At 38.0% G+C, this 15961-nt stretch overlaps 1 protein-coding gene across 1 annotated transcript; it reads right to left on the reverse strand.

Moving 5' to 3' along the window:
* Positions 1 to 6760: 6760 nt before the first annotated feature.
* Positions 6761 to 10011, reverse strand: LOC123662979. Its single transcript, XM_045597744.1, has 2 exons — positions 9798 to 10011; positions 6761 to 7590 (listed from the first exon to the last, which is right to left on the reverse strand). The coding sequence occupies exons 1-2, from the start codon at positions 9970 to 9972 to the stop codon at positions 6812 to 6814; spliced, it is 954 nt and encodes a 317-aa protein (XP_045453700.1). The 5' UTR covers positions 9973 to 10011; the 3' UTR covers positions 6761 to 6811.
* Between the last annotated feature and the right edge of the window lie 5950 nt (positions 10012 to 15961).

Genomic DNA, 15961 nt, shown 5'->3' on the forward strand with positions numbered 1-15961 from the left:
CAAAAAACCGATTTTTTGAAGCTGTCACAGTGGTGTTGTCCCTTAACCTTACGTTTTTTACTAGGTCCTGGCTTGTCCATGTTGCGTTCTAATCCTGGCTAGGATTAACACAGCACCTAAAAACAATTACAGTACCTACTTAAATTACCCATCCTTTTTTAAATTACCAAAAATAATTGATTAAATAGGTAGGGAAACACTTATTAATAACAGAGTTTTACTTACGATTTCACAACACAATTGTACACCGGCTAGTCGAGTTAAAAATTAAAATCTACACTAGAACTATTGACACTTCACTCAAATTAAAACCGAACTGTCGGTCGCTGCGGTTAGCGTGGCTTTTATACCGCGCGTATAGAGTCGAAAACTGTCTGGAAAAATCTCGAAACCGACTCTGGAAGCTTCGTGTATCTACCTACGCGAGCAATCAGCGAAATTCGGGACTATTGCTATCTCGCTTGCTCTAACAATGCACGGCGCACCGATAAGCACACTTAAGAGCGCGCGCGCGAGATTCAAATTACTTTTATCGAATGTACGAGAGTTTTATTTTTGCTGTCGGCGGGCCACCAGTATTCGACCGGCGGGCCGCATGCGGCCCGCGGGCCGCGGTCTGTACATCCCTGATATAAAGTAACAAAGCAAAGAGGTTTTGCCAGAACATTACACACATTGACGTGATTCTCAAAAAATAAACTTATTAAAAGTAACGGACACAGTTTTACCAACCCATAAATCAACAATAAATTAGTATAGACAACCTTAACTAAATGTATAAACATTGCCATATTAAACACCCCCCCCCCCTCAATGCTATACATTTAAAAAAAAATATATCATCTAAACAATCAATAACACTAATGAATGGCTCTTAGACTACTATGCATTACCTACATCACATTGTTACAAATATTTTATAATCAATCCATTACTAATAGGTGTTACAAATTGCGCCATCTCTTGACAAAATGAATAAACCAAAGCACCGGCATCGCACAGTGGGACGAAAATCAGCTTTCATAGACATAGGAATGTTAATTCTTAAATATCGCTGTTTCTGTTGGATATGGCTTTTGTTTACAGTAACTAAGCCTACATATGCAAAAAAAAGTAATTGGGCATTTATGCGAATGATTTATAATTATTTTGAGAAAAAATTGTATGGAGCTCTCTTGAAAAATCCGATTTTCTACGGAACTGCAAGTCAAACCGTAATATCCTTCTAGAGAGTGTTACTTCTAATTATTTGTCATTTTTTGACATACCACATACAACGGTTACAGCTGCAGAATTTTTTTTTTAAAATCGTTAAGTATAATGTACATTTTTTATTTAGTTTAAAGCTTAATTTTTCGGCATCCACTCTAAATATTCTCTAAATGAGTGATAAAAATTGTGTATTATCATTTTGTAAGAGCATGCAACCCAGACACGTTGTAGAGTTAATAAGTTATGAGAAGTGAGGGCAGTAAATAATTATACTTTTGTTCATTTATAAATATCATATATTTATTGTTGCTAGCTTATTAAATTATTTAAATGAGCTTAAATATCAAATACTATGACAAAAAATATCAAAAATATATAAGTAACACTTGATTAAAAAAATGAAAAAATGTATACTATATAACATTTTCCTATATAATATTCAAATAAAAATAAAGAACTATTAATAAAAAATTAAACTCTCCTACTACACACTACTTATGTATGATAATACTATACAAAACAATACAAGAAATAAATAAATAAAAATGTCTATTTATCTCTACAAACAAGGCCTCTTAAAGACTAGAGTTACAAAAGAAAAAAATAACATTACTAACTAAAGTTTGTGGGAGGGGAGCTGATGCAAGTCAACAGACCCCATGTTTTGTGATCAGAAAAATTTGTACAGGGCAATAAAAAATGTCCTTAAATGATAAAAAAATGTATAAAAAAGAAATTAAAAATACAACAAGCACTTATCTACTAATTAATCAAAATCGCTCTCATCTGATCCCAATTCAGAATCAGGTTCCAAATTGGACATATCTACAACTTCAAATGGAGATTCTGGAAACTTGATCAATTCTAAAGTTTCAGCGAAGAAATCCTTACCTTTCTTAGTTTCCAATTTCGGTCTTTGAGAAGAGATTAATGGATCAGACGAAAGAATCAGCATATTTAATATATCGGCATTTGAAGCTTGCCTGGACATTTTTCGCGAATTATGTTCCCGAAATCTCCTAAAGTCTTTGTTGCGGGCCTCTGAGGCTTCTTCTGAAAGCTTACCTATCGGAACAATGTTATTATTGGCGATTATGTCTGCACCATGTATCAGCAGCTTATGAACGGTCGATGACATATGGTACCAATCATATAACTCCACGTATCTTTCTGCAGTTTTACGTGCATATTCTTTAAATTTCATTAGCTCAATTACCTCTCCAGATGTTATTGCTTGAAGAATAACAGCAAATCTTCTGACTAGCTCTTCATCCAACCCAGTGATGGCTGCAGTTATATCGGGGAACTCGAAGAACCTTCTTGCTGTATTCCCGTCATTTGTTGTCCCTGAGCCTTGTTTCACAATATCAATCAATAGATTGAGTTCATCTTTGAATTTATTTTGAATTATTCTTTTTCGATTCTCTAGCAAATCCTTGTGCTCTTGTCCTCGTGCAGCCCACTTTTTGAAGTCCAGTCTGTATGCAATATGTAAAAGGCATTCCATCGTATTTATACGAGCGTGTAACGATGATAGTCCAAATTCGTATACATCACTGTTCACTGTTTTTGACGTTGCAATATCCAAGCGGTTCATCTCTGTAGGCTTAGCTAAGCAGAGATAACACGATGCATTCGATCTGGCTTCCGAAAGATACGTACAAATTTTAGCATCAATCATTGTCATCTTAAGTTGATGGCTCACCTTGTTTCTGTTGCAATTAGTGGGGATAAGCAACTTAATTTCGTCGTCCATTTGCTTTTTGTGACTGATGACCACTTCTTCACTTTCCTTAATAAATGTGAACTGCACTGGACGACAATATAACGCTGAGCATGGCTTGGGATTCAACCACAAAATTTCGTCTCCATCAGTCAGGCTTAATGGCACCAAGGACGTCATAAATATGCTTGAATCTTCTTGTTGTCCATCCATTTTCTGTTTATAACGACTTTGGTTCGAAGCACCATCAAAGCCCCACTTGGATATTAACTTTAAGTCCTTATTTTGCACACTTTCAGGAAGACTTTCCAGGATCCTCTTCACTGTGATGTCAAGCAATGCTTGAAGCGTAATTCTTGCTGATGAATCCGTTACAGTCACTGATTGCTTACTAGGGTAACACTGTTTTTTTACTTGCTGTACTTTATAATATGACGGATAAATGTCAGTTGCACCCTCTCGGATGGTAGTCTCTCTCAGCGTCATATATTGCCACTTTGACAATTTCAGCGAAAGAAGCAATCCTAGTGCTTTTTCTGGAGTAAAGATAACTTTTTTAACTGGTTTGTTAATCATTTCGTTAAATTTTGTTGCTGCTTCTGGATTCTTCAACATATATTCGATAACAGATGCGATATCTTCACGACCTTCTTCCTTTAAAAGAACTGCAGCGGAATATGCCAATTCATTTGGATTTTCATTTTTGTGATCATCAGACCTTCTCTTCTTTTGTTTGCTTCCAAGATCTTCAAATGCTTTCCTTGATGTTTTTGTCATTGTCCCAATAGATGATGTCGATGGTCCTGGACAGATTGAAAGTGCACTAGGTCCTGGCTGTTCTTCTTCACTGGATTGTGGCATGACCATACTGATTGGCACGCAACTTGGCCAATCGACATTAGACTGAAGCCAATTTTCGTACTGCTTTCTGAATGTATCCAGAATGCGGTGAGATTTCTGCCATCTTTGTGATGCAGCACGTGTGAATCTTCGACAAAATTCCTTAAGTGTCACCCGATCTTCGTCCGAAATGCTATCACCAAGTCGATTTACAACTGCACTAAACAATACTTCATAATCGAATGAAGTACCTTCCCTTCTCAGCACAACAAACAAGTCTAAATTGGTACGCAGACTTTCCATTTTAAATATTTCACAGTTCGGGATTACGATTTAATGTTAACAGCACAAAAGTTTGAAATAAACTGAATTATGTGTTAAAAATATTGTTCATTTATAGTTGTTATAGGACTGATTTTAAATGATTAGCAAATTGACGATTTCTTAATTACTCTCTTTAATAATAGTTAATTAGTGCTCATATCTTTACTTCTTTATTATTACTAGAATTCATTCCTAATTAGCCAATCACTTTTCAGAATAACCTACCTAATTACCTAATCACTTTTCAGAATAAAATAACAATAACAATTTTTTTTGGTATGTTCTATTAGAAAATATAATTGTTTACTTAGTTAATATCACTTATTCACACCAGAAAGGTAATAAAATGTAATTAGTACTTAGTGTTTAAAAAAACTCAATGCAATAAAATTAAATAAAAAAAGGATCACACATATCGATTTTTAAAAAAAATTCTGCAGAAGTAACCGTTGTATGTGATATGTCAAAAAATTACAAATAATTAGTAGTAACACTCCCTAGAAGGATATTACGGTTTGACTTGCAGGTCCGTAGAAAATCGGATTTTTCAAGAAAGCTCCATACAATTTTTTCTCGAAAACAATATAAATCATTCGCATAAATGCCCAATTACTTTTTTTTACATATGTAGGCTTAGTTACTGTAAACAAAAGCCATATCCAACAAAAACAGCGATATTTATGAATTAACATTCCTATGTCTATGAAAGCTGATTTTCGTCCCACTGTGCATCGGTGTGAAGTAGCAGCGGACGGCGCGCCCGAGCAGCGACGTAGTTCACGAAGTTCACGACGTTCACTTTTAATATAAATTCGTTGATCTTTCCCTAATCGTTACAATTTAAATATTTTTATTTTTTTGTTAGAAAAATTACTGTACAAATTTGGAAATATGTACGTTAAAATATTTGTCTTACATCTTATTAATAAAATCACGAACAATGGGTTTTATTAACATTCTGCCAGCTGATTATAACGGCTTATGTACTTAATACAGATCTTATTATCTTTTAACTAATTCCTTAACAAAGTGATATCGAATATCCACATGTTATAAACGTTTTGTTAACGAGGATTCTTGTTAAACAATAGACACGTCGGTACGAACTTAGTTTATTTTCTATTAACAAGCAAATCGAACATATTTGTTAACGAGGGTTTCTTGTGTATGGCGATGGCGGAGCGGAGTGTAGCTACTCGACGTCTATATGCGGTCCGAGGAAGGAGCGGAGTGTAACTACTCGACGTCTATATGCGGTCCGAGGAAGGAGCGGAGTGCCTTGCTTCCGAGCGAGCCTTGTGGCCGACCGGCGCTCGCCGGTCACCCGAGGTGCGAGGGCGCGGGAGAGACATCCCACGCGTAGGCCGCCCGAGGGGCGCGGGCGCGGGGAGAGGCATCAGACGCGCAGATCACCCAAGTTGCGCGGCCGTGGGGAGAGGCGTCCGACACGCGGGCCGCCCGAGGGAGGCAGGCGCGGTGGGAGAGGCGACAGACGCGCAGCCAAGCGCGCATGTAGCTCGGTCGGCGGCTGGAATGAGAAAGGGCCGATGGCGGGATCCCGCCGAGCCGTGAGCGGTGAGCGGCTCGTGCCACCCTTGGTGCGCGGGCGCGGGGAGAAGCGCAACCGCGCGTTAACACGTTTTACAGACTAAAGGCGCTTTTAGTGTCACGCGGATTTGCTCACGCACGCGGGATTGGACCGCATGCGTAAAATTTCACGCTGCGGATCATACGCAGCATGAGTTTCAGTTTTCTACGGGCTGCGTAACGGTATAGACGTGTTCAAAAATGATCAATGTCAGAAGAATATGTGTCGCTTACATACTTTACAAACGACGAAACAAGAAGACAAGAGTACATGTTGATCCCTTTCTTGAAAATAGGCTTCTTGCTGGGGCGTTTGTTACACGCTTTGGAAAACTACAAAATAATGAACGTAAATTTAAAAATTACTTTCGAATGTCCATTCGTTCTTTTGATGAACTGTTGTGTAAAATTGAGAATAAGCTACAAAAAAGCAGTTTACGAAAGATTACAATACAACCGATTGAGAGGCTCGCTATTACATTAAGGTAAGTTTTAAATTTTAAATATTTAATTTCCTGCTATGATTTAGTGAAAAGGGATTTGAACAGGTAGGATAAACGTTTTTTGACTTCAAATTACTGTCATGTGTAAATTTACATGTGCAAAAAAAAAAATTTGTCATGTACTCTGAAATTTCATTGTTCATAATTTCATTCAATTTCATGTTGAAATTTCATTAAATAAGATTATTTCACTCATAAAATGTCGCCATTAAAGTGGAATCATTCCTACCTTTCATCACACGCTACTTATTATAATATAGATAAAAGTTATAGGTTTGCACATGACAGTAATTTAAAGTCAAAAAAAGTCCTTAATTGGTTTGGGATTGGTACGTTCAACCTACATACACAATCCTTTTTTTTATCTGATAAAGTACACATGGCCACAGATCAAGTTACCCAAAACCAGCATAAATGGAACTCGCGCCTTGCGTATTATCATACTTAGGTAACCCGTCGGAGTCCCGCTTATACTGGATTTGAGTAACTTGATCTGTGCCGTGTGTACAACCGCACTCATATGACTAAACAAACAATTAGAGAGAAACTGGAGAAAAAAAGTTAATCGTACTCATTTTAATAAAAAGAGTTTTATTCATAAATTAAAAAATCAAATTTTACATCATTCATTTCTTTGTAAATTTGTATCCTGAGCGTTGACATTACTTTCGCCTGTAGATGATGTTGTTGCTGGGGTATAAATTACGTCATAAGACGTGATATTAAACAGGCCGCTTTCAGTCGAAATAAGAGTTTCATTGTCATTCACTGCAGCAGAACTAATAGCATTGTCGTTAAGACTCGAAGTATCCTGGATTATACTATTGGTTTGGTAATCTTGATTTATCGGTGACAAACTGTCAAGCTCAGTAAAAGCACTAGAACTTGTTGTAGGTATGGGACTGTAGTATGCAGGTTGTGTTTGACTTTCCATTTCCATAACTATATTTAACACTTTTGTTCTGAACATTAGTTTTTGATATCTAGTGAATCTTTTTAATGAAGGCTGCAGAGACTGAAAGAAAGCCAAATCCTCACTTTCTAGCTCCAGTTGATTAGACTTTAAGCATTCTAATAACTGTGCCTCAAATTCAGATGGTGCTTGCTTTTTAGATTTTACTTGTTTTTGTTTTGATGTTGGGTGAGAACTTTCTTGACGTGAAGTATCTGGTTGCGTGGACTCATTAGGTGTTTCTAAATTACTTTGTTCAGACATTTCTTCACAGAGTGACTCTTCTCCAGCAGTTTCCGTTGTACTGTCTAAGAAAGTCAAAATGTCATAGTAAGAATATTTCTTCTTCTTCTTCTTACTCCCAGAGCCGGATGGCTGATTTTTTTCAGATATCTTGTCTTTCTGGTAAGTGTCCCTTGCTGTTCGCCAGCGTTGTTGTATTTTCTTGTCTGAAATGACAAAATATAATAAGTAAGTGGCAAAAGTACACACAGTTTCAGATCAAGTTACCCAAAACCAGTACCAATAAACGGAACTTGCTAGGGCCTCGCCGGGCGCCGAGTCGTCTACGATAATAAACAACGCATGAGTCCTGTTTATACTGGTTTTGGGAAGCTTGATCTGTGGCCGTGTGTACAAATCTGATATTAGTTGGAAATTTAACTGCATTCGATTAAAGGCCCTCCTTAATTCACACATGTTGTCAACTTTACACTGTCTCATGAAGCATTAGATAAATCAAGCAATATATATATACCTATACAGAGTGGAAAAATAAGGCCGCAGTTGAAGGAAAAGTACCCTTAGGCGCAACGCAAACGGCGGGCTGGCGCAGGCCGGTCAATTTCGCCGCGAACGATAGCGCAAAGTGAATCTTATACTAGACGCAGACGGCGCGGCCGGGGCGGCGCGGCGCAGACATCGACGAAATAATTCATTTTTTACAAAAATAATTAGAACTTCATTTAAGGATTTTTGGAAAAACACCGGATTGAATCGGGCAATTTGTTTATTTGTTACAGTAAAATTTGCCATCATCAAAATTAAGGTGAAAACTTCCGGAAGTCACTAGCGCTGTAAGTTTTTAATTTGTTTTAACAAAAATTTGCTTTATTTGCATCTGTCAACCTTCATGAAGGAGGACATCTTCTAATGTAAATATTGCCTGAAATAAACGATATTTCATTATATTATATTATATATATTTATTAGATTCCTTTCATTTGCCGGAAATTTTACCATAGGGGTTAATTTATACAGAGAAGATTTCTTATAAAATATTTACAGCATAGTTATGTGTCTCAAATCTGCTAAAAGTGGCCACTTTTAGCAGATATGAGATACATAACTATACTTCGAACTTTTCATATGAAATCATAACTGCATAAATACCCCCCTATGATAAAATTTTCGGCAAATCATAGAAATCTAACGTAGCTATAGTACTGTAGTTAAAACGAATTAAAAACTTCTAGCGCTAGCTACTTCCGTGCCCTTTCACCTTAAGGGTATTTATTTTTCTTCTGAAGTAAAATTCGAGCGGTGCATGCTGTCTTATGTCTGATGTCAGCATTATTAATATATTATGTTATCATATTATTAATATATTGTTTTTGTTTTCAGATATTTGGCAACTGGTAATACATTCACTGATCTACACTATTCCTATGTGATTGGAATTGCAACAATTAGCGAAATAGTAAGACAAGTTTGTTACATAATATGGATTGAACTAAAGTCTGAATGTATTCCACAGCTTAATGGGATCAAATGGAAAGAAATCGCAGAGGGATTTCTCACATATACAAATTTTCCTAATTGCTTGGGTGCAATTGATGGAAAACATATAAGAGTGATTCGGCCGCCGCACAGTGGATCACTATATTTTAATTATAAGAAATATTATTCTGTAGTGCTCCTCGCCATGTGTGATGCTGATTATAATTTTACATATATTAATGTCGGTACCAGTGGAAGCAACGCCGATTCAACCATCTTTAGAAGGAGTCAATTGTATACGAAACTGGAAAGTAACACGTTGGGTATCCCTGACCCGCAAGAGTTGCCTATTATTTGCCCCGAAGTAGCTTATCCATCTAGTGTAAGAGCAAAGTTGCCGTTCGTGATAGTGGGAGACGAGGCATTTGGTTTATCATCACATGTGATGCGGCCTTATGCTCGTGATAATTTACCTTACAAAAAGAAAATATTTAATTACCGTCTGTCCAGAGCTAGAAGGTACATAGAATGCACTTTTGGAATTATGTCAAATAAATTTAGAATATTTCACAGATCCATGAATGTCAAGTTAGATCTAGCACAATTAATAGTCAAGACGGCATGTGTACTTCACAATTTCATAAGGAAACGGGATGGCTACAAGGTCAGCCATACATTTGTCACAAATGGTTTTACGGGACCACTACCCAGGCAGCAGACTGAAAGTAGTAATACGTCGGCAAGTAATATCAGAGATATATTTGCAGATTACTTTATCAATGAAGGAAAAGTCTCCTGGCAACACCGATATATAATTAATTAACTAAACTCAAAAGGTTTTAGAAGGTTTTTGATGTTATTTGTGAATTAAATAATTATGCTTATATTAATAAAGTAATGATGCTTGTATAAATAAAATAATGAACCAAACACATACCCGCCTCTTTTCTTTCCTCTTCGCTCAAATTTTCGTAGTTAGGTGCCAATTCCTTCAAAATATCTCTCCATGCAGCCTCCATCGCGTCCCTGTTTTTGTATAATTCATTGCGTTTATCCCACAAAACGGGCCGCAGATGAACTTCAATGATTACTCGTTCTGTATCGATTTTCATTTCGGTAGTACAATACGGCGCGTGCGCCCCGCTCGACTCTAAAATTGGCACTGAAGTTGTAGGCAGCGCTTACGCATGCGGATACCCCGCACCGGGGTGACGCCCCGCACAGCGCCCCGCGTCCCGCGTGCGTTTATCACGCTTTACAATAGATACCTATATGAAATTGTTCTTTGCGGATGCTACGCATGCGGTCCAATCCCGCGTGCGTGAGCAAATCCGCGTGACACTAAAAGCGCCCTAAGTGCTGGCATTTAATATTGCTGACTGATTATCACACCATAAGTTTACTGTACAGACATTCTTAAAATCAAATTCATGTAATAAATAAGCCAACATGCACTAGCATCTATACTCATTGAAACATATTCAGCTTCTGTTGAAGACTATCTTACTGAAGGCTGTTTCTTAGAACACCATACTATTAAACAATTCGCAAAAATAAATAACCTGAAGTAGACTTTCGATCCTGTTGGTCACCAGCCCAATCAGCATCACAAAAAACTTGTAACATTGTATCATTACATTTATAAATCAACTTATAATCTACAGTATGTTTTACATAACGCAACACTGCACTCAACAATACATTATTTGCAGATGTATTAACACAAACTTAACATAGAAACAGCAAAACATAGGTCAGGCCTAGTGCCTGAAACAGCATGCATTAAACAACCAATCATTCGTCTACAAATTCCTTCAATGTTTTTATCGCATTTAACATCAGACTCAAGATTTTAGTATTATAATGTTTATCCATAGGGGTTAACATTGGTTTACAATAATCCATATTGAATCTCTTAAGTACATTTTCTCCATTTTTCTCTCTAGAGTGGTAAATTTTTCTCTCCAATCTTCCTTCTCCTTCCGGAGCTCAGCTACCAATGCTCTAAGTTGGACAACCTCGTCAGTCGCGTTGCGACTGGCGAGCTCCTCCACAACCTCCTTCATACCCTTTTTAATTTCCTTAAGGGCCTTGACGTAGGTTAGGTACGTTAAGGTTCCTCGAGCTTTCGGTTACTTTTTGCAACAGCTCGAAGTATCCGTCCGCCCGCGACAGCGCGTCCCTAGGAGGGGCCGCCGTCAACGTCCTTTCTGTGTCGCTGAGCGACATGTCCGACTGGTGAGAGCTTGTGCCGGTTTGGACCGCCCGCGCCATGTCGGCCAACTCGCTCTCCGCCTGGATTCTCAACTGGCGCTCCTTTTCTTCGTTGAGGCGACGTTTGGCTTCGGCCAGTCGCGACGTACTGGCTATTTGTAGCCAGACGCCCTCGGCCCCTGCCAGGCGTCGCCCTTTTCCTCTCCTCCTCCTCTTCTGACGATCCTGGAGACAGGATCCTCTTCCTATACTTTGATTTTCGGTGGCAGGAGGGTCTCAACGAATCGAATCTGATCCCGCCCTCCAAAACCTCCCGTCGACCGAGGAGACAGAGCCGACGCTGTCCACGCGAGTGAGGACAACTCGCGGCTGCCTCGCCACGTCCTTGGACCTGCTGATAAGTCCACCGACATCTACACCGCCCTTCTCGGGCCCCACGTCTTCGCCGCCCTTCTTGGGCCTCACGTCTTCGCCGGTCCTTGGAGCCTAGGCCCCAGACATAAGTCTGAGGCCTACGCCCCAAGGGCCTGGGTTCATCACTGTCACCTGTTCTTAGTTTAACTAAGTATGCGACAAGAGCTATTGTTGCCTTCTGCATGTTCCTTAAGCAAGGCAGATCAGAAATAAATTTTCATAAAAAAATTCTAACATTTTTACTTTCCATGCCGTCTTTCAACATTGTAGATGTTATGTTTTGTAGGTTCGGAAAATAATTGTTGATATCTATTGAGAGATATACAGAGTGTTCGGAGGGTAAGTAGCAATAGGAAAATGGTGGATAGGTGATGGTGTGAGCTACTTGTTGCGCTTAATTAAATAACATTTTGTGGAGCAAACAAAAGTATAACGAGTATTCCTCTTTTCGCAATTTTCTAGAAAATCCCCATTTTTTTTGATAAAATCTTTAATATTTTTGTTATTAATAATTGAAATGTCAATAAAATGATTTAATTTGTTAGTCTAGTCTTGTCTTATTCATATTTAATCATAATTTCATACAAACTATTTTAAAAGAAATAGCAATGACGTATTAAACTTCCAGAAATCGGAAAGAAAAAAGGTAACGTCAACTTTAGAAGATAAAAATAATAAAAAAATACGAAGTTTAGGACTTAAAAATGTTTTTATAAACTTCTCTAATAAACACTTTTTTGATCGGTATCATGCATGTACGATAAATAATCTAATAATATTACCTAACTTAGCAAAAAAAAAGAACCGGTTTGTCTTCAGGGATGCATTAAAAGGGTGACAGGTAAATTAAATTGATCAGGTAAAATCTTTTTTTTTTAACAAAAAAGTGCAATAGGTTTAGCTGTGGCTGTATTGAATTAACTAATACAGCAAAATCTATTGCACTTTTTTGTCTTTTTTGTGATTAAAAAAAAAATACAATTAATTTTTTAAATCATTTATTTTAAATCTTGTTCAAATTGATGTCCATTATTTCTAATACATGTGTAACATCTCTTTCTTATTTCTATTGTGGTCTGATTTAGTCTAATTTCTTGCTTCATTATGACAAATTCATTATTTATTTTTTCTATTAAATGCTCTCTCGTGTCAATTGTTTCCGTATACACTAGAGCTTTAGCACGGCCTCAGACATAAAAATCAAGCAGCGTCAAATCCGGCGATTTTACAGGCCATGGGATAGGGCCATTTCTGCCAATCCAAGCGTTGGGTAGTAAGTTGTCGAGGTGTTCCCGGACTGCTAATTTAAGGTAGCATTCGGATCAAGACGTCCGCGACGCGAGACCGCGACTCGAGACCGCGACCGGCAACCAGTCGCAGGTCGCAGGACGACAGCTACCTACGAATCTACGCGACACGAGTCATGCGACCCATACGAAACTCAGTATGCTTGCAGTTACTAAACTAAACGGTTGTATTCCATCACGACGCGTTTTAACTATGAACAGAAAAAGATTTATTCGACAGTTATTAGAAGACGAAGAAGAAGAAGACGATGATATGCTTCTTTTATTATGTGCTCTAATTCCGAAAAAAAGGATGAAAATCGATACATTGTTTACGTCGCGAGAAGAAGAGGGCTGCTTTCAGACACTCATAAAACGACATTTAAATTATAAAGAAAAAAAGTTCAGAAAGTATTGTAGGCTAAATCATAGTCAGTTTAATTTTGTACTCAGTTTAATCAATCAAGATATTCAACCAAGAAGAAATGGCTCATCAATCATCACAAGCGCTCAGAAACTTTTCCTTACATTGAGGTAAAAAAATAATTGTTATCATATTCTGTAGATTCTTCTAATTGGAGATGATTATTTGCATCGTGAGCAACCTGATTCAGTAATGGGATGCTTAAATCAGTTGGTTGGGCAGGTGGAGACGCAATACTGCTGATAGGGGAATATGGGCTCAGGTTTGATGCTGAACTATGTGTAATATTCGAAATTGAATAGTTTTCATTTGAATGTGGGCTGTAGGAAGCGCTGCTGAGACTTGAACTTTTATTAATACTTCTCAATTCATATTCTGCCAGTAAATTAAAAACTTTCGTTTTAGCCTCCACTCTTAAACCCGGTGGTAATTTTTTTAAAATAGTCCCGATATGTGAGCAAAATGAATTGATTCCGTCTTTATCAGCTTTCTCTTCCTCTTCTGCCATGATCTTCATTTGTTCTTGTCTTTATTTATCTCTTTCTTTCCAATGCTGCAGTAAAGATGAAATATGTAAATTACTATCCAGTTGACATGTTTTCTTTTTTTTTCTCCCACTTGTCTCAGCTGTACCTTTACCTGGTCCGCTTGCCTCTTCATTGCTCGTTACTCCACTTCTCTCTGCATTACGTTTTGTTCCACTTGTACCAGCTGCACTTATTCCTGCTCTTTTTACCTCTTCATTGCTTCTTTCTTCACCACTTATCTCTTCACTACGTCTTCTTTGTTCACTTATCCCTGTTGTACTTGTTTCTTCACCACTTTCGCTACCTTCAGTATTTTCAGCTTCAACTGTTGCTACACTCGCTCTTTCTGTGGCAATTTTTTCTAAAAAACGAAGTCTCTCATACAGCATCCATTTTGTTGTTTTTAAAGAGGCTGAAGAACCCGTGGGCAATTTGTTCTTACGTTTGCATCTATTATAGGAATCTCTTATATATTTCCACCTCTTCTTGCAATCATTACCTGTAATGAACATAATGTTGTTTCAGATTTATAGCTACTGGAGAAACATATGCATCTCTAGAGTTCACGTATCGTATATCGGCAAGTTATATTAGCAGAATAGTGAAAGAAGTGCTTGCAAGCCTGCGAAAGAACTTGGTCCCACTTTGCATGCCAGTACCGACAGAAAATCATCTAAAGCAAGTGACGAGTGATTTTTGGAATCGATGGAATTTTCCCAATACTTTTGGAGCCATTGATGGAAAACACGTGCGTGTTAAAGCTCCAAATAACAGTGGTTCGCTGTTTTTTAACTACAAGGAGTATTATTCGATCGTACTTCTGGCGATTGTAGATGCCAACTACAAATTCATTGCTGTTGACGTGGGTTCTTATGGTAAAGAAGGAGACAGTGGTATTTTTCAAAAGTCATGCATAGGGAAAAATATTGCTCGTAATAAGTTTAATGCTCCGAAGCCCGCAAATTTACCAGGAACAGATATTATGCTTCCACATTTTCTGGTCGGTGATGAAGCGTTTGCCCTTGATACATATATGATGAAGCCATATTGTAGAAATGATGCGAGAGCGAATCGTGATAAAGCTATCTTCAATTATAGACTTTGCCGTGCCAGAAGAGTGACAGAAAACTCGTTTGCATTGTTATCACAAGTATTTAGAATATTCTACACACCGATATCAATCAGACCTGAGGTTGTTGATGACTTGATTTTGACCGCGTGCTGTTTACATAATCTTTTGCGGGATGCTTATTTAGAAAAAAACGGCATTCCTTATTACAAATATGATCCAAAAATCCCCCCACCTACGGAAAACATGATACCGTTCTCAAGAGTTGGTGGTTTTGCTAGTCTGGCGGCATTTGATATACGAAATTCATTGAAATCATTTTTTTTAAGTCCAGTTGGCCAAGTATCATGGCAGGAAAATCGTATAAATAGAATAGAATAGCGTCCCATGGAAGTAATCCCAGAACAGTTTTATAACCTCAAAAAATAGAGAAAAGTAAAATAGTACCTATTTGTAAACAATAAAAATAAGTACCTTTTCTAATAAAAATATGTATCATTTGAACTTACTTGTTTTATTCAACGCTTTTCCAATTTCTTCCCAAATATTGTCTCTCACAGTATTATCTTTATAAGCTTGAAGCCTCGTATCGAATAAAGGTGCGTTTTTACTAACTAATTCTATTAAAATTTCGTCTTCGTGCGAAGAAAACACGGCCATTTTGCATCTCTCGCGCCACGGCACTGCCTTGTGAGCGACCGAGTCGCGCGACGCAAGTCGCCGGCAGGCCACGCCCACACGTCGCGCGACTCGGTTGCTTGCATCCGTCAGCACTTCCTATTAATTCATATAAAGCAGTGGGTCGCGGTCGCCGGTCGCGGTCTCGAGTCGCGGTCTCGAGTCGCGGTCTCGCGTCGCGGTCGTCTTGATCCGAATGCTACCTTTACAGTGCGCCGGGAAGCCATCTTGTTGGAAAACAATGGGTTCTTCATTTTCGAAATTCGAAACTCCGCCCATTAATTCGAGTAAATCATTTATTACAAAAATTTAGGTAATTATCTCTATTCAAATTGTCTGTTAAATAATTTGGACCAGTAGTAGTATTGCCGATTAGTCATGCCCAAACGTTTACCGAAAACTTTCTCAGGAATGTCACCGCTCTTTTCTTTTTGGGTTTTGATCCTGTGCCGCCTTATTCCAAAACGAAGGCTAAATATAGTACCGAGT

Source organism: Melitaea cinxia, chromosome 19 (genome assembly GCF_905220565.1).
Source record: "Melitaea cinxia chromosome 19, ilMelCinx1.1, whole genome shotgun sequence".
Classification (NCBI taxonomy): domain Eukaryota; kingdom Metazoa; phylum Arthropoda; class Insecta; order Lepidoptera; family Nymphalidae; genus Melitaea; species Melitaea cinxia.